The 20135-nt window shown below is 49.3% G+C and overlaps 1 protein-coding gene and 1 pseudogene across 1 annotated transcript in view; both read left to right on the plus strand.

Moving 5' to 3' along the window:
- LOC123039585 (syn-copalyl diphosphate synthase, chloroplastic-like) overlaps positions 1 to 5370 on the plus strand; it is a 23737-nt gene extending 18367 nt beyond the window's left edge. The window contains exons 3-7 of the mRNA XM_044462690.1: positions 4084 to 4127; positions 4219 to 4301; positions 4427 to 4733; positions 4832 to 5015; positions 5100 to 5370. Coding sequence (XP_044318625.1) covers positions 4084 to 4127; positions 4219 to 4301; positions 4427 to 4733; positions 4832 to 5015; positions 5100 to 5370 — 889 coding nt within the window. The remainder of the gene's footprint in view (positions 1 to 4083; positions 4128 to 4218; positions 4302 to 4426; positions 4734 to 4831; positions 5016 to 5099) is intronic.
- A 4814-nt stretch (positions 5371 to 10184) lies between these two features.
- LOC123042587 (pentatricopeptide repeat-containing protein At2g34400-like) lies at positions 10185 to 11788 on the plus strand (annotated as a pseudogene).
- The last annotated feature ends 8347 nt before the right edge of the window (positions 11789 to 20135 follow it).

Genomic DNA, 20135 nt, shown 5'->3' on the forward strand with positions numbered 1-20135 from the left:
TATATATATGCATAACGTGTACAATTTATAGTATCATAAAATACCGGCAAACAAAAAAGAATTAAATGGAAAACACAAAATTAATGAAAAATAAAAAAATAAAACCAATACCCCCCCAAACATTTAGTACCGGTTGGTGTTACCAACCGGTACTAATGGTCTACTAGCACCCGGGCCTGGCTCGTGCCATGTGGTGGCACTTTAGCGCCGGTTTGTGCCGAATGGTAGTAAGGGGGGGGGGGGCTTTAGTCTCTACTCTTTAGTGCCGGTTGTAGAACCGGCACTAAAGGCCCTTACGAACCGGCGCTAAAGCCCGGTTCTGCACTAGTGCCCCCGCCCAGGCACACACTTGGACTGGGTCCCATACCAGTCCTGCGCACTCTCAGAGGCTGCCGCCGCCATCTTCTACCGGTCTATCTCCAGAGCAGGAACTGATGCATTGACCTTGCCTGGCCTGCCATCGACGCCACCACGGCGCCAGATAACTCCACCACCCTGCACGTATATCAGTCCACACGCGCCCGTCACCGAACCTCCGCAGCGCCATGCCACCGGGATCCGCTGTCAGCCTTGCGGTGAGTGCGACACCGCTCCTCCGCTTGTCCCGTCCAACCAGCATTTTCTCCAAAACGATGCCACCCGGAGGGACAATGGCATCGAAGGTTCCATCATCGTCCGATCTGGTAGATCCAGATCTTGGGTTTCCCCCGGAGCATCACGGGTGGGGTTCCACGACCTGCAACAACGACGCCTCGAGAAGGGAACGACGTCATAGACACCACCATCATCTTCCATGACCGAAGTCGGCGCAATTTTCACCGGAAGTTGCATCTCCCGAACTCACAGCTGGGTGGAACCAAACGGAGCCTTGCCTCGGAGACGAGGGCCGCCGTCGGCATACCGGCAGGGAGCCTCCAGCTGCCCCTCACCGGTCGTCTTCGCGCCACCGACAGGCCTAGACCAAACCGAGATGGATCTGTACAGGATGCTAGATCCGCAACCATTGAAGCCAACCATCTGCAGGCAGTCGCCACACTGCCGATCATGGAGTCTCCAATCACCGCCGCGCAGTAGGGGCGCTGCCCTGACTGCCGCCCACGTCATCTGCAATCCCCTGGATCCAGATCGGGCCAGATCCCGACACAGACTGGCAACGGTGCAGGGACCCCCCCTCCATCACGAGGTACTCCAAGACGTCACCCACCCGCGCCCCGCTGTCGTAGGGGCACTGAGCGCCACCATCCTCGACGCGCCCCACGCCGGCGCGCCGCCCTGGCGCAAGGATGCCGCCCCGCTGCAGCACCCCTGAGCAAGGAGTAAAAGGGCCCCGCCGCGCCCGACGCGAGCCAGGCGTTGCCCGGCCACGCCTTCTGGCGGCGGCGAGGGAGGAGTGTGGGGGAGAAGGAGACTGGTGGGTGCGACGGGAGAGCCCTCCATGTCTCCTACGGGTGCGACGAGGGAGGGGCGAGGGAGCTACCAACATATGATAGCACTACAAAAGAGTTATCCGTAGAATAAAATATGCATATATTGTGCAGATTCCATTTTTATACTTGTACAATAAAATATGTTGTTCATACACATATAAATTTGTAATTCTACACTCCGTGCATCAAACCTAGAATTGGAAATGTTGCTCTCCTTGAATTCCAAGTGCCAAATTCAAGAATATCCAAACACTAGAGCTGGCTTTGAAGCTCAATATGAATGTCTTAGGAATTTTTTTTTCCTAGTTCAATGCCAAGGCCTTGAATGTCTACACCCAAATGGAGCCTAATAAAAAGTATTGTCAGCCGTCGCTCTCACCACCACTGCTTGTCTCTATTATCAATTGTGATTCGTCCACTGAAGCCTTATATAAATACTAAATGATGGAGGTAGCAGACTAGCAGGAGCTCATCACTCTGCTAACATCAAAAGGTTCGGAGGATGGTAACGTTTACCACTTCAGGCTGGCATGTTCCCGTGCTCGACCGGCCTACAGCCATGCCATGGCAACCGCTTTCCCTGCACCTACAGTCTCAGCGTCGACGATCTGGTAATCATGTTCTATCAATCTCCTGACGTGAATGCATGCATGCCTTCGTGGGAGTTTTTACCGTACCCCGGTACTCCTAGAAGGTGGATGGAGTACCAATGAAATCTAACCGTTGATGAAGAAGGGTATTATAGACTTTTTATTGTTTTTATTAGTGGACAGTTTTATTTAACCTAATGACACCTTCCGCCGCCGGCACGGATGAAGTGGGGGCTGGCGGTCACCCATCATTGCATCTACTTCAAGGATGGGGCTGCGCACGCATGCCGCTGCGCTGGGCATGTCACTCATGCCTAATCTGCCGGTAGGATCAAACACATCTAGGCTACGAACTGATTGCAGTAGGATCAAACGCATCTCAGATCGCACCACACGCACATACAAGGCCGATTGATGCCTGCAACTCAGATATATCCTTTCTTCAATCAATGGGCCTTATAATCACTCAAATTAGTGTTCTCAATTCCGCCGGCATGAAGTAGTATTGCAGTGCCGATTAGACGCGGCCAGATTGATTCAGTTTTAAGTTTTGGCCAGAGAGCAACATCTCGATTGGTTTTCCGCACCGGCACGTGACTGCATCAGCTGGCCGGCAGTCCAGCTCCGCCATGGCTTCTACACGCCAGACTACGAGTCTACGGTACCATCGTCGGCGAAGCTCATTGTTAGTAACTGTATTCTCGTCACCATCGGCACCCCATTACGATTTTACCCCTAAAACGATGGTACTCCCTGGCATTGGTTAGCGGTACTCCCTGATTGCTGTTTCGGAGTATGGATAAAATCTAACCGTTAGATTGAGAGAAATGATCGGCCTATATAAATTTATGGGTACAGTAAAAGAGCTCGCCTTCGTTGAGAAATAATTTGAGCGCTGCCGTAATAACTGTAGTTAGGGCATCTCTAGTGAACACTTAGACCCTATTCGCTAATCCACCAACTCCCGAAATCTGTGGAGCGAGGAAACTGCAGCTCTGTCATTTTCAACTGCAGCTCCACAAGCTCCGGGAGCAGAGTGGTGGATTGGAGGGACACCGAACAGGGCCTTAAAAGGGAACAACTCCTCCAAAGATTCTCTTTGATTTATTTTTAGGAATTAAGCTACATTTAGCCGAACTCTCAAAACATTTAACTCCTCAAAAAAATGTAGACAAAGGTGGTCCACCTCTTAACTTTCGGAGAACAAAAGCAAGTCCTAGCAAAATATTCTCTCTCGCGCGCAGCCGCCTCTCTCTTTTCTCAGGTCGCTTGCACGGCAACGCCGCCCCTGCCATGTTCCTTGCCTCCAGCAACAACCCCGCACGCGAGACAACACCCTGTAGCCCCGCCGACCTCCGTTCCGGCGAGAATTTGCTGAACTTTTTTTCTTCACTTTTTCGCCTTTTCCTTTGTCTCGGGCCAAAGCGGCGCTCCTCCTCATCGTGCTTTCCTGGTGGTGCTCCTCCCAGTCGTCCCCGGCCATGAAGAGATGCAGCACGCGCGGACAAACACCTACAGCAGAAAACCTCATGCACAAGGAAAAAGGGCACCGTGCGCCATCACTAATTCCGATGAATCCTTGTGTTCCGGACCATGCCAAGACACCACTAGGAGAAGGATGAGGGAAGAACCGATTCAGACCAAGAAGCGCCCAAGCAATGTCCTGTGGACGATGAAATGTACCTACCTTCTCGACTACTTTGTCGTGCACGATAAGCCTCTCTCAAATTACTTTTAGGGTGAACCTATCCTAGGTCGTAGCTACCTAATGGACATCATCTAGTGGCAAGAAGTCGTCATTGGCCGCATGGAAGGAAGAGGAAGAGAAAGAGAGACTTTCATGTGGGGTGAGTTAAATTTGAGAGTTTGGTTAGGTTCGTGTTTTTAAAAAAAAAATAGGTTCGTGTTTTCTTAACTCCTCAAATTTGAGGAGTTAAGGGGTGAGACGTGTTTAATGGGCTAGATAGGAGTTCTGCTAGAGATGCCTTTAATTAATGTTCAATATGGACGACTTGTGTCATATGAAATAATGGAAAGTGCTAAGTACCTTTGATTTCATATGACAGAAGCTGTCATATTTTCATACTTTGGGTGGAGAATTTCATGTGGGGTGAGTTATACCTTTGATTTCATTTGACAGAAGCTTCCATATTTTCATACTTGCATGTTCTTTTCAACTTAATTACATGCCTGATATCTAGGGTTCGTGCTAAGTAGCAAATCCCCATCATATTTGGAGGCAGAAGAGCGTGAATGGACAGTTGATGAATATGGACAATACACGGTGAGCATATATATGCATATGGATTAACTAATTTTGAGCAGAATAACCACTAGTGGACACAAGATGACAAATGTGCATATACTTTACTGAACCCTGATCAAAACCCAATATCAATCTTCCTGAAGGACGAACCAAGCAAGCAGCAGATGATCAATGCCATAAGGACGGCACTGGGGTCATTGGGTGATGATGAGACGGCGACGACTGTTTCAGCCTATGACACGGCATTGGTCGCCCTTGTCAAGAACTTTGACGGAGATGAGAAACCGCAATTCCCCTCATGCATCGACTGGATTGTACAAAATCAACTACCAGATGGTTCGTGGGGTGACCCTGCTTTCTTTATGGTCCAAGATCGGATTATCAGCACCCTGGCATGTGTAGTGGCAGTGAAGTCTTGGAACATTGACAGCGACGACTTGTGTGACAGAGGTAAATTGATCACTGGGTTATTTTTTGATCAAATTTTGTATCGTTGTCCACAGGGTTTCTTCAAATATCTAATGTAGAGAGAACAATCTATGTTGCAGGTGTGTTATTTGTCCAAGAAAATATGAGCAGGTTAGTAGAAGAAGAACAGGACTGGATGCCATGTGGCTTCGAGATTAACTTCCCAGCAACCCTAGAGAAGGCCAAGGACCTGGATTTGGACATCCCGTATAATCACCCGGTTCTTGAAGAGATATATGCCAAGAGAAATCTAAAGCTCTCTAAGTATGCATACATACAAAAACCTGGATTTATAAATTGAATTGAATAGTCTATGTATAATTAAGCATCATCTGACTCGAATTGTAGGATACCTCTGAATGTACTACACACCATACCAACGACCCTACTTTATAGCTTGGAGGGAATAGTAGACTTGCAATTAGACTGGGAAAAGCTACTCAGATTGCGGTGTCGGGATGGCTCCTTCCATTCCTCGCCTGCTGCCACAGCTGCAGCCCTCGGTCACACCGGAGACAAGGAATGTCTTGCTTTTCTGGACAGGCTCGTCAAAAAGTTCAACGGGGGAGGTAATTTATTTAAAATAAGTACTCCCTTGTTTCGTACTAAGTATCGCTGATTTAATACAAACTTAATATGGAACCGAGGATGTACTTGTTGTACAAACTTAAAATATACACTTAGGTAGGATAGGTCCTTTGCAACGGTTAATATATACTAACAATATTGCCATTCAAATAAATTCCCCTTTTCAGTGCCCTGCAGGTATTTTAATGCCTCTATGATCTTTTTTTTCTTCTGTTTTCATCAAAGAAAGGTCTCAAATTGTGTAGAGGAAGAGGTTATGAGAGATGATTTTCAACGATTCATCATCGGAGGAGGAAGAAGATGATGAGTTTCAGTTGGAGGCTGCCATGGTATCTATTCAGGAGGATTTCCAATGGCCAAGGCTCGGTTCACGGTTTGGTCAAGGACGTTTCTTCAAGATAGAATCATGGGTAATGATGGTTTAGTGAGGGGTTATTTTGCGTCAAATGCAGTATATGCTTCTTATTTCTGCGCATATTTGGGATGCACCGAGACCTTTTCAACACCATTACAAATGTCGTGGAGAAACATGATCCTTGATTTCAACTAAGAAAGAATGCAGCGGGAGAAACAAGTGCAAGCACATTGTTCAAGACTACCGCAGCCGTGCGAGTCCATGCTTATGGATGTCCAGCCCATGCCATTGATGAGTATGCTAGTTCTAATTGGGGAAGACCTAATCCTAAAGTGTAGTAGGAGATGATTATGTGATGCTGATTATGTGGTGATGTGTTCGAAATCTATGGAGCAGAGTATTTGAGGGCTCCCAATGATAAAGATAACAGAGGCTCATAGCAGCAAATGAAGAGAGTTTGGCCTAGCCGCCTAGAATGCTTGGAACAATTGACTGTATGCATTGGACATGAAAGAATTGTCCTGTGGCATGGCAACGCCAGTACAAAGGGCATTATCATGATCCAACCATCATTCTTGAGGCTGCATCACATGATTTCAGGATTTGGTACGCATACTTTGAGAGGTTTGACTCTCACAACAATCTCAATGCCGTCTCTCGATCTCCTCTTTGGCAAGGCTTGTTGCCGGTGACAATCCATCTTGCAACTATGTTGTCAATAGCAATGAGTACAACATGGATACTACCTAGCCGGCGGTCGGTCGGTCATTTGGCCGGCAGCTACTACTGGCCTAAGTAAAAACGTCTCAAAACTAGTGTAGTAAGAGCATATTGCAGAGTATGTGCATAAACATGTCTGTCCCTTTTCACCAAAATACAGCCTAAGAGCGCATCATTTTCAATTTTAATTTCTCAGTAGAAGAAATTTACTGAATTTGATTTTCTGTTGGTATAATATGTTGTAATATGAGTGTTCTTTTCAATAGCATTGATCTACATCTCGTTCCATGATTCATTCTTCAATAGCTTGCTCGGTAGTACCAACCTAAATAAACTGAAAGATTCAATCAGAAGTAACAGCCATTTAGTATTGATTACTGGGCATAATCAGAGCAACGAAATCCATGGCCATGCCCAAGTCCAAATCAAGCAGTACAGGGAGAAATCTACTGAGAAATCAGACAGAATCTATGCTAGAATCTGACAAACCGAGAGATCTGGAGGGAGGGCTGTACCTGACCGTGGAAGCAGCCGGTGGAGCAGTCGAGGTCGCCGCCGAGCGTCCCGCCGGTGCGCTGAAGCTCCGCCCACTCACCCCCCTGCTGATCCGGTACACGAACGCTGGTGGCGGCGGCGTTGCCATTGCGGTGGCCCGCTAAGAACTGTGTTATCAAAAGTGAAATGAGCTTGGTAGACATGTGGGCCGTAAGGTGTCTGCCTCGTAAGAGCATCTCCAACCGTTCAGCCCCCACGGTGCCGAAAAAGAGCGGACCGGCGCTAGATTGACCCCTGGGAGCGGCCTAGCTCCTAGCCACACCACCAGGCGCCACCCCTAAGCCACGGCAAATTCAAACGTAGTTATTTCCGCTCACAAAATAGACGCCACAAATCCGGCGATCGAGCGGCCACAGTTCGGCGATCGAATGAAAAGTTCGGCGTACAAAACAGAAAAGACGCGCGTGCAGCGCATTAGACGGCGAGGTCGGCCTCCGGCGTCGGCGGAGTCGGCGTGCGCGCGCTTGGCGGGGTCGGATCTTCTTCTGTGCTGGGCGGCGTCGGCGTGGCTTCTGTGCTGTGGGGAGTCGTGGAGACATCATCACTTGGGCTCCAGGGCGCGTGCTGAGCGTGGCCGCTGGTGGTTTTCATCATCCCCACGCGAGTCGCCTCGGCCTCGGCTTGGTCCGCCACAGCCGCAGCCGCACGCGCCGCGTTGTCACGGGCCTTCTTGGCGATTGCCCTGTTCCACCGGTCGGCGGTGACAGCCTCTCGTCGCTGAACTTCCGCCATCCACTCGGTGTTTGTCATGCCCGGTGGCTTGGACGACGGCGCCCTCGGCTTCCTCTGCTTCGGCTGGGCGACGGAGGCGGTCGCGGTTGTCGCGGCGCGGGGGATCACGTACTTCTTCGGCGGCATGGCGGCGGGCAGGGAGGCGAGCGAGAGGGAGATTGGCGGGAGGAATGGAGATAATGGGAGGGAAGGGGGGAAAGCGGGAAGAAACGGCGGAAGAAGCTCTCGACTCACCGACAAAGCGGCCCCGCGCCCCTTTCCGCTTGTGTCACCGCCCCAGGTGCCCCCCAGCGCGCCGGGTTCGGCCTGGGTCCGCCGGCACCAGTTTCGGCCTGAGCCGGCGAAAAACGGGCTACTGGGGACGTGACTGGGCCGACTTTTGGGCGCCGGCGCGGCAAAAACGCCTGGGGAGGGCCTGTTGTGGGCGCAGCTAGAGATGCTCTAAGCTGAAACGGGGGAATACCAAACGAACGAACGGTTGCTAAAAAAACCAAACGAACGAACGTCACCCATGGCTTCCTTCGTGGCCGCCCCCACCGCCATCTCCGCCTCCGACTACGCCATGCTCCCGGTCAACTCCCAGCCCGCCCTCACCGCCTTCTCCTCCAACTCTCCCTCCTAAGAGCATATCCAGCCATTGGCCCCCCAGGCAGCGATTTTACGCGCCCCCTGGGCGCGAGCCGGCGCTAAAATCGGCACGGGAGCGAGCTGGTTCCCAGCCGCTCGCCCCAGGGTTGCCCCAAACGCATTTTTCTATTTGAATTCAGCAAAGTTCGGCTAAAATTTGGCAAACTTGATATTCATATTGAACATGTTCGGTGTTTTACATAAATTATTAAAAAAAGCAAACTACGGGGGGACGAAGTCGATCAGCGCGGCGAAGTCGCCGACATCGTCGTCGTCCTCGTCGTCGTTGTCGGCCTTCTCCTTCTTGATGCCGCGGCCGCTGCTGCTGGACCCCTGCCCGCCGTCTCCATGGCGGACAGGCGGTGGCGGCGCATCGTCGTCGTCGTCGCTGTCGACGAGGACGACGATGCCTTCCTCGTCCCGGCCACGGCGGCGAGCTTTGAACCACGCGAAGGCGGTGCGCTGGCACTCCCTCTCCGTCTGCACCCAGTCGTCGCGCGCCCATTTGAGGGCCACTTCGTCGTCGAGTGCCTCCTCCTTGACAGGATCCGTCTTCACGACGGGGAGCCCTGACTCCGGCTTGACGGCGGTGAGGCCCGGCTCCGTCTTGGGCTTGATGAAACGCGAAGGAGCCAAGGAGGTGGCACGCCGGCCGCCCTCGTTGATGACGATGCCGGCGCTGCAGGTCGTCAGCCGAGCGGCGTCTTCGCGACGGGCTCTGCCTTGACGCCGAAGAGCGCCGGCGAGCCGGAAGAGTGGGATGAGGAGAGGGAGGAGGAGGAAGAGTGGGAGGAGGAGGAGGAGGAAGAGTGGGAGGAGGAGGAGGCGGCGAACCTCCTGGGCACCCACGGCCCGGCGCTCCGGTGAGGGGCCAGCACGACCACCGCGGCTGGGTACGCTAGCGGCGGGTTGTTGCCGCCCTTGAGGTGTGCGATCACCTCGTGCAGGTTGCGGCCGGGGACCCCCCACCAGACGCGGCGGCCGTCGCTGTTCTTTGTGCTGCCGACCACCGGCGCCCCATTGGTGGACGCCAGTCTCTGCGCCTGCCGCCGCTGGAAATATTTCGTCCAAGCCGCGTGGTTGTCGGCGGCATACTGGGGGAGGGCACGTTGCTCCTCCGACAGGGAAAACCGCACGCGGTCGACCTCGGCGGCGAAGACGCTGGGGCACGCATCGATGTCGGGAACAGGGGGGATGGGGATGCCGCCGTTGCTGAGCTTCCACCCCGTCGGCCCGGCGCGCATGTCTGGCGGCGCCGGGATGTTCGCCTCGAAGAGAAGCCAGGACTCGCACTCCTGGAGCGTGTGGCGGCCGAAGCCGTTGGCCGCCGTGGTGTCGCCGGGGAAGCATTCGGCCATGGAGAGAGAAGGGGAAGGAGAGGGAAGGGGAGAGCGGCAGAGCTCGGCGGCGGAAGGAAGGGACGGCGGCTGGTTTGGGCTCGGCGGACTCGGGCTGGTATGGCCAGCGGCGAGGGAAGCCTCTGCATTATATAGCCCCAGGTCGTGTGAACACGTGGCATAAGGGGAGGCGTCGCCGCGCCTGCCCGCCCGTGAGGAATCGATGGCAAGGCTGACCGGCGGCAGCCTTTCCCCACGGGAAACCGAGGCGTTCTGGGGAAGACGAGGCGCGTGCCGCTGACTCGGCGGGCCCGCCGATCTTTCGCGCCAAAACCCCTCGCCCCAGCGCCCACGAGCGCCCCCCAGTGCACCGGGTTCGGCCTAGGGCTGCCGGCGCCGATTTCGGCCCAAGCTGGCGAAAAATGGGTTCCTGGGGGCGCAATTGGGCCGAATTTTGGGCGCCGGCGCGACAAAAACGCCTGGGAAGGGCCTGTTGGGGCCGCGACTGGAGATGCTCTAATGCTCTCCTCCGTGGTCCGCCCTGGTGCCTACACTCTCCCGTTCCTCCTCCTCGCCGCGGCCCGGTGCCCGGCGCCTACCTTCGCCGTCTCTGCGCACACGCTCCTGCAGAAGCTGGGGCTGTAGAGCCACGACCACACCGAGCATTCCCGCATCACCATGTACTCCAACCTCGTCTGTCCCCGCGCCGATCCCAAGGTGTTCGATAGAATTCCCTAACGGGACGTTGTCTCTTGGAACTCCATGATAAAAGTGTAGTATGAGCGGGCGGGTATGACACTGATGTGGCGCAGATGTTTCGTGCAATGGTTGCCGAGCGTGCGGTGGCACCCAAAGCGGTGATGGTGGCGATTGTGCCTGCAGTGTGTAGGGATGCTGGAGGCTTGGTGCTTGGTAGGTGGTTGGAGGACTAGGTGAAATGTGTGGGCATTGAGGTGGGATCACTCGTCGGCTCAGCTTTCATTAGGATCTATGAGAAGTGCGGGGAGGTGGCGGAGGCTCAAAGAGTTTTCGATGGCATCGTTGACAAGGATAACGTCGCTTGGAGTGCTATGATCACCAGGCAAGTATCGATGGATCCACATTGGTTCTCATTTCAAAATAGTTTCTGATGAATGTAAGTAATCTTATCTGGCCTGACCATTTGTGTATGGTGTGTATGATAATGCAGGCATGCGAAGTACGGCTACGACATGTCAAAGGAAGCCATTTCATTGTTTCACAGCATGCGACAAGAAGAGGCGCGTCCATATAAGATAACCCTGGTTGGGGTGCTCTGGAGCTAGGCACTGACTCGCCAGCTATGCCTCAAAAAGAGGCTTCTACACCAATGTCTACATTGGGACTGCTTTGGTGGATATGCACTCAAAGTGTGGAAATCTCACCAGAGTCATACAAGCATTTGGGAAATTGCCATGCAAGAATGAAGCCTCATGGAACGCCTTGATTTGTGGTCTTGCCTTTAATGGGCGAGGCCATGAAGCTATTCAGCAGTTTAAACTGATGAGAAATGAGGAAGGGCTCCAGCCACATGACATCACTTTCATAGGAGTGCTTTCTGCTTGTCTGCAACTCTGTATGCAGGGTTACTGAAAGACGGTCGGCGTTGGTTCAGTTCCCTGACAACTGAGCTCGAAATCTTTCCCAAGGTCGAGTCATGCGTGGTTGATTTACTGGCACGTGCCGGACATTTAGAAGAATCATGGGATTTCATTGAGAAGATCCCTGGTGAGGCAGATGCAGTGATGTTGGGGGTTTTGCTCGCCGCTTGTCAGAAATGTATGAATGTTGAGGTCGGCGCTTGGGTCATCAACAGGATCATGCTGCTGGAGCCCCCAAACTCGTGGAACTACGTGGTTTCATCCAAGATATATGCAATCTCAGATAGATTGGAATTGGATGACCCTGCATGGATGAGAGGGCTGATAAGCGAAAGGGGTTTGAACAATGTTCCAGGTTGCAGCTAGTTTGAGGTTAGGGGTAGAGTTCTTGAATTCTATGCAGGGGAAGAACCACAACATGGTGTGGAGGATATTTAGCAACTCCTCAACATGCTTGTTGATGAGCTGAGACTGGAGGATGGTCCAAATCTTGATCTGGTTTAATACAAAACCAGATGCAGTTCAACTTCAGTATTGCAGTCGTACTGAAATTTGTTTTCTGGATTGGTATTCATGTCAAGAAGGCTGCAGTGTGAAAGAAAGTAGGTGATTTTTGTTTTCTCTCAGAGCAGCGTGCTAAGTAATCTGCAAAGATTGGTTGCTTGAGTCGTGTCTATGAAAATACCTGATTCAGTTGCAGTTATTAGCTACCCTTGAATGTCAGCACACCTGACGTGGCGACCCCACCATGCAACAACTCCAACGGCTCGCCCACGCCACCAAGACTGCCACAGGCTCGCAAGAGCAACCCACGAGTGAGTGGGCCGGAGTGGGTGTGAGTGTGGCCCAGCCCAGCGGCTGCCACTACTTAACCTAGTCTCTTCCTCCAAGCCAAGCATCCAGTGGATCGGGAAAACGGCAATGGCGGCTACCTACTTCCCCATCCCCAATTCCCCATTCTTGTAATCCCTAGTTCGTCTGCAATCAAATCCTGCTACTCGAATTCGAGCTACTGGTGAATCCAATCGACAGAACCCCATCCAGTCCCTCACATCTGGTATCAGAGACAACCACCACCCCTTCCCTACTCCGATCTGGCTCTGTTCATCGAAACCAGGCGTCTTCGTCATGCTCGTGTATAGATCGAGGCCATGGATCCCACCATGAAGGAGTACATGGACAAGATCACCAAGTCCATGGACGAGTTATGCATCGAGCTCCGGAGCAACACGGCCGCGATCCACGCGCACACGGCCAAGCTGGACGATCTGGTCGCGTGGCGGCCCGATCTCAAGCGTCGCGTCGATCAGCTCACCGACGCGGTGGCGGAGCTGCAACAAGGACGACCGCCTGCGGCGACAGCGCTCAGTGTGGCACCGCAGGGACCGTCGACGACTGCTTCCGCCCTCACTGCGGCCGGCGTTCATCCTGGCGCCAAACCGACCGTGCAGGTGCAGCCACACGGGTCAGATGACCACCGCGACGCCTTCCTCCACCAGGAGCAGGTGCTGGCCACGCCGCCAGTGCCCGTCCCGGGCACTGGTCAGTACTCAATCGCCTGGTCCTGTAGCTTCTCCTTTCTCTCATGCAAGTCAATTGCTCGCCGGATTGGGGCAAGCCCATCCTTCTGTGGTATTTCCATAGTTCGCCGGCGAGAATCCAAAACTGTGGAATGCGAGCAGTACTTCAGCATGTTTGGAATTCACTCCACATTTTGGGTACCCATGGCTGCACTCTATTTCTCTGGTACTGCGTCCATCTGGTTGCAATCGGTTCAGAACAAGTTGTCAGACTTCGATTGGGAATCCTTTGCTGCTTTACTCAGTACGCGGTTTGGTCGAGACAAGCACCAGCATTTGATTCGTAGTTTTATACAGTTCGACAGACCGCTTCTGTTGCAGATTACATTAAGCGTTTTGAATCAATAATGAATCATTTGGTCAAATATTCTGACAACACTCATCCATATTTTTACTTGACTCGTTTTGTCGAGGGTCTACGGGCGGACATCCGTGCGGTGGTTCTGGTGCAGAGACCACCTGATCTGGATACGGCGTGTTCACTCGCCTTACTCTAGGAGGAAGTCGCGGGATGCGCCTACTCGACAGCACCACTGCTGCCACCACCGCGTGCGGTGAACACGGGGCCGCGACCAGGAGGAGCACTTCCTCTACCGCCTCCTCCACCACGCCTGACGCCTGCTCCCGCGGCACCCGCAACTATCGATCGCCGTGGGCTCGACGGCGCCCGCGCGGATAGCTCCAAGGTCAAGGCACTACGCGAGTATCGGCGTGCTTGAGGGCTTTGCTTCAAGTGCGGTGAGCGCTGGGGCCATGATCATACATGCCCCACCACCGTACAACTCCATGTGGTCGAGGACCTTTTGGAGCTCTTCGGCATCGACTCTGTCCTTGATAATGAGCAGACGCAACCGGTGGAGACTGCTATGGCCATTTCCAAGCATGCTCTGTCAGGTGACACCTCGCCAAAGGCATTCCAAGTTCATGCATGGCTCCAGGGGTACGAAATACTCATGCTGGTGGACTCCGGCAGCTCCACATCATTTGTAGATGCTCAGTTGGCTGAAAAATTGGAAGGAGTTGTTCCTTTGGCTCGTGCAAGGCGTGTCAAAGTGGCAAGCGGAGGGGAACTTCAATGTCGAGCTTCTATTCCTCAGTGCAAGTGGTTTTCGCAAGGACATGAGTTTGTGACTGATATGAAGGTCATGGAATTGGGTACTTATGATGCCATACTTAGGATGGACTGGTTGGAGCAGAACAGCCCGATGACTGTCGACTGGAAGGGCAAGCACATTGCCATTCCATCACCTGGTGGGGTAGTACATATCCATGGTCACCCATCAACTTCTTCATGTCCGGTTATCAACAGTATGCAGCTAAGCAGTTTGTGTCGCCAAGGGGCTGTCTCACACATAGTCTAGTTGTATCAGGTTACCTTGGGGGATGGAGAAGCACAGGAAGCTACCCCCGAATGCATTCAGGCAATCCTGGAGCAATATCCTAATGTTTTTCAAGAGCCAGAAGCGCTCCCTCCTCGGCGTAACTGTGACCATCACATACCATTGGTGCCAGGGGCACAACCGGTGGACATTCGCCCATACCCGCACAAACCTGAGCATAAGACAGAGATCAAGGAACAAGTGGCATACCTACTCAAACAGGGTGTCATCAGACGCAATGCTAGCCCATTTGCATCCCCGGTGATCCTAGTGAAAAAGAAGGACGACACATGGCGCCTCTGTGTGGATTATCGCCATCTCAATGCTATGACCACAGTGCCCAGATTCCCTGTCCCAGTAATTGAGGAATTGCTCGACGAACTACAAGGAGTAGTTTGGTTCTCCAAACTTGACCTTCAAGCAGGTTATCATCAGATCTGCATTGCAGACGGTGAGGAATACAAAACAGCCTTCACAACTGATTGTGGACACTTTGAGTTTTTGGTGCTATCATTTGGACTGGCTGGAGGACCGGCCACGTTCATAGGAGCTGTTATTGACACCTTGCATCCTCTCTTACGCAAGTGTGTGCTGCTGTTCTTTGATGACATACTAGTCTTCAGTCGTACTTTGAAGGACCATATTGTCCACCTGGCGCAAGTTTTGCAACTGCTGCGTCAGGACCAATGGAAGGTCAAGGCCTCGAAATGTTGTTTTGGCCAGTGCCAGTTATCTTATCTAGGCCAGGTGATCAGTGACAAAGGGGTGGCCACCGAGCCAAGCAAGGTGGAGTCAGTAGCTCAATGGCCTACACCGGTGGATGTTAAGGAGGTCAGACGTTTTCTCGGCCTGGCAGGATACTACCATCGGTTTGTGCGACACTTTGGCATTGTGGCACGGCCAATGTTCAACCTACTCAAGAAAGGAACTCTGTTTGTCTGGACGCAAGCGACTGAGGAGTCATTCCAACTGCTAAAACAAGGCCTTGTTACTACTCCTGTACTTGCCTACCGGACTTCTCAAAGCCTTATCGAAACAGATGCATGTGATGCTGGCGTCGGGGCAATTCTGCAGCAACAGGGGCACCCAATTGCCTATATGAGCAAAGCTCTGTCACCAAAGTATCAGGGGTTGTCCACCTATGAAAAGGAATATCTGGCCGTGGTAGTGGCTGTGGACCAATGGCATCCATATCTCCAACACAGTGAGTTTGTCATACAGAATGATTAGAAGAGCCTGGTGCATTTAGAAAAACAAAGACTCATGACCCCTTGGCAGCAAAAAGCATTTACCAAACTCCTCGGTCTTCGGTACACCATCAAGTACATGAAGGGGACAGAAAATGTGGGTGCGGATGCTCTTTCCCGTGCCACCCACACTGAGCAATTGCAAGCAATATCATCTTGTCAGCTGATACGTCTCCAACGTATCTATAATTTATGAAGTATTCATGCTGTTATATTATCTATCTTGGATGTTTAATGGGCTTTATTATACAATTTTATATGATTTTTGGGACTAACCTATTAACCTAGAGCCCAGTGCCACTTTCTATTTTCTCCTTGTTTTAGAGTTTTGTAGAAAAGGAATACCAAACGGAGTCCAATTGACGAGCCAATTTTTGATGATTTTTTATGGACCAAAAGAAGACTTCGGAGAAAAAGAGTTGGGCCAGGAGAGTCCCGAGGAGCCCTTGAGGGTGGGGGACGCCCCCCCCAGGCGCGTGGGACTGCCTCGTGGACACCTCGGGCACCTCCTTGACGTGAGACCGACGCCAAAAATTCCTATAAATACAGAAACCTCGGAAAATTAACCTAGATCGGAAGTTCCACTGCCGCAAGCCTCTGTAGCCACGAGAAATCAATCTAGGCCCTCTCTGGCACCCTGCCGGAGGGGGCCATCATCACCGGAGGGCATGGAGGAGTATCCCTGAGGGGCCATCATCACCATGAAGGCCAAGAACCAGAGGGTGGAGTCCATGGAGGAGGAAGCACAAGGGGGAGAACCTCTCCTCCTCTCTTCCGGTGGCGCGGGAGTGCCATCGGGAGGGGAATCATCGCCACGGTGATCGTCTTCATCAACATCACCATGATCATCACCATCCTCATCTCTTTTACACGGTCCACTCTCCCGCACCCCGCTGTAATCCCTACTTGAACATGATGCTTTATGCCACATATTAGGATCCAATGATGTGTTGCCATCCTATGATGTTTTGAGTAGATATCTTTTGTCTTTGGGTTGATTGATGATCTAGATTGGTATGAGTTGTATGTTTTATTTTGGTGCTGTCCTATGGTGCCCTCCGTGTCGCGCAAGCGTGAGGGATTCCCGCTGTAGGGTGTTGTAATACGTTCATGATTCGCTTATAGTGGGTTGCTTGGGTGACAGAAGCATAAACCCGAGTAAGAGGGATTGTTGCATATGAGAATAAAGAGGACTTGATGCTTTAATGCTATGGTTGGGTTTTACCTTAATGATCTTTAGTAGTTGCGGATGCTTCCTAGAGTTTCAATCATAAGTGCATATGATCCAAGTAGAAAAAGTATGTTAGCTTATGCCTCTCCCTCATATGAAACTGCAATAGTGATTACCGGTCTTGTTAACGATTGCCTAGGACAATTCCGCACGCCGATCCACCATTATTCCACCCTCGCTATTTATAATATTTAGTAATATATTCTAACTTCATGTTAACAGCACCTACTTTTATATTTTAGCTCTCCGATACCATACGAAGTTATCCTCTTCATACCCACAACATAGTTTTATTTCTCGTTGTTAGTTGGAAGCAAATGTTCGGTGTACGTAGAGTCGTATCAGTGGCAGATAGGGCTTGAGAGAATATTGATCTTACCTTTAGCTCCTTGTGGGTTCGACACTCCATACTTATCACTTCCACCTTTGGAAATTGCTATGATGATTCCTTGCACTTGGGGATTATCAAGCTCTTTTCTGGCGCGGTTGCCGGGGAGCAATAGCGTGGTGTTGATATTCTCGTGTGTGCTTGTTTGCTTTCTTCACTAAGTAGATTTTGTTTTTCCTTTTTGTTTATATTTAGTTGTGGGTGAAACATACAAAAACATTTAAAATAATGAAAATAAAAAAAAATCTTGCCTTTCATGCCTAAAAAGTTATTCAAAAAGAGAAATGATTGGAAAGTTATGCATTGAAGAAGTGCGGGTCGACCTTGAGCACTTGTGTTCATGATCACGGAAACAATGTAGATTTTTTCATGGAAGTTTCTCTGTAAATCATTATCCCCTTATATATATTCATTGTATTATAAAAATAATGTGCCAAGCTTTGGTTTTAGGATGATTAGATTGCTTGTTTACTTTGTGCAACAAAAACAGAAACTTTGGCTGTAGTGCGTGAATTTACATTTTTTACTGGAAAGTAAAATGGGTCTGAAACGCTTTGCACATTACTTCTGTACAAATTGTTCAAATTTTCATATTTATTTCATAATTTTAGGAGTTACAAAAGTTTACCAAACTTCCAGATTACTACATACTGTTCTGTTTTTAACTGATTCTGTTTTGCGTGTGTTGTTTGCTTATTTCGACGAATCTATGGCTAGTATCGGGGGGTATGAACCATATATAAGTTGGAATAAAGTAGGATTAGCACCAATATAAATAAAGAATGAGTTCATTACAGTACCTAAAGGTAGTGATTTGCTTTATTACACTCGGATCTCACAAGTTTTTGTTAAAGTTTTGTGTGAATGAAGTGTCCGAAGGTCGAGGAGCTATCAATATGAGAAGAATAAAGAGAGGCAAAAGAGTTCAAGCTTGGGGATGCCCAAGGCACCCCCAAGTAAATATTTCAAAGGATACTCAAGCATCTAAGCTTGGGGATGCCCCGGTTGGCATCCCATCTTTCTTTTTCAACAAATATCGGTATACCTCGGTTTTTGTTTTATTCACATGATTTGTGTCCCTTGTGTTTTTGTTTTTCCTTTAAGAACCATGATAACATGAGATAGACCTTCATTGATTTATAGAATACTTCATGTGCTTCACTTAAATCTTTTAAGTATGATCTTATAGAATTGCTCTTTGTGCTTCACTTAAATCTTTTGAGTATGGTTTTATAGAATGCTTCATGTGCTTCACTTATACATTTTGAGCTTGGTTAGTCTATATTAATTGTAGAATGCTCCATGAACTTCACTTATATCCTTTGGAGTATGAATAATACTATCATTTAAAGTGGGTTTGGAAGAGTGTCAACTTTAGGAATTAGTGATCCCACTATTTTGGAGGGTGTTGAATCTTAGTGTGATATTTATGGAAGTGGATTTGGAAGAGTGTCAACTTTAGCTAGTAATGGTTCCACTATTTCGGAAGAGGTTCCAATTGAGCATGAGAACAAAGTTGCTATCCATGATGCTACTGAAAATTATTATGAGGGAGGAATACATGCTTGTAGGAGTTATAATAATATCAAGTTTCCTCTCTATGTGCTTAAAGTTTTGAAGTTATACTTATTTTGCCTTCCTATACTAGTTGATTGTTGTTCTTATAAGTTGTGTGCTCACAAAATCCCTAGGCATAGGAAGTTGGTTAGAATCAATTGTGCTAGTCATATTCTTCATGATGCTCCCTTTATGTTTTATTTCTTATCTTCTATGTGAGCATCATTGAAGTCATCATGCCTAGCTAAAAGGCATTAAAGAAAAGCGCTTGTTGGGAGACAACCCAATATTTACCCTTACTGTTTCTGTGTGTTTACATGATTAAGCTACTGTAGTAATCATGTTTTATAGATTTTGTTTCAATAAAGTGCCAAGTAAGACCTTTGGGAATACTTGGGTGAAAGTTAATGTGATCTTGCTGTAAAAAATAGAAACTTTGCGCTCACGAGAATAGATGTCGTTTTTTTACATAAGAGTTCTTTTGAGTTGATTATTTTTGTAGAAGATCAATAGACAAATTCCTCACGTCCACCAATTTATTTCATAATTTTTGGAGTAGCAGAACTATGGTTATTGTTCAGATCATTACAGAATGTTCTGTTTCTGACAGATTCTGTTTTCATTACATAGTTTGCTTGTTTTCTAGTTTCTATGGATTATATTACTCAATATAAATTGTAGAAATGATATGGTACAGTAGTCATTGTGTGGGAACAATTATGAACCTTGTCTTTGACAGTACCAAAGTGAATGGTTTGCTCTTTATCATACTAACCTATCTCATGAAGTTGGTTAAGTTTTGTGTGATTGAAGTTTCAAGCTTTGGGTGATATATCGATATGAGGAGAATAAGGAGTGGAAAGAGCCTAAGCTTGGGGATGCCCAAGGCACCCCAAGGTAATATTCAAGGAAGACTCAAGTGCCTAAGCTTGGGGATGCCCCGGAAGGCATCCCCTCTTTCGTCTTCAAAACTATCGGTATACCTTACTCGGAGCTATATTTTTATTCGTCACATGATATGTGTTTTTCTTGGAGCGTGTTTTTGATTTTACTTGCTGATTGAATAAAATCTTTGGATAAAATATTGTATGAAAAGAATCCTCCCATGGCTAGTTAATTATTTGACTACACAGTGTTCTTGACTCATATCTTTTGGAGTAGTTTGTCGTTTACTCATGTTCTTCATGTATATCCTATGAGTAAATGGTTGAATAAATTGAATGTCATAAACCTGAATTTATATATGTTTCATATGCTTATAACATGGGGAGTAATGACTTCACACATAATAAGTATAGGTAGTAAACTTATTGAAAGTTAGCAAACGTAGAATTGGTCACTTGAACAATTCATGAAAGAATATTGAAGGAAGAGAGGTTTCACATATAAATATACTATCTTGGAAATCGTTTATGATTGGGAGCACTCATTAAAATATGACATGCTAAAAGAGTTGAAGTTGGACAAGG

The sequence above is a fragment of the Triticum aestivum genome, chromosome 2B (assembly GCF_018294505.1).
Source record: "Triticum aestivum cultivar Chinese Spring chromosome 2B, IWGSC CS RefSeq v2.1, whole genome shotgun sequence".
Taxonomy (NCBI): Eukaryota; Viridiplantae; Streptophyta; class Magnoliopsida; order Poales; family Poaceae; genus Triticum; species Triticum aestivum.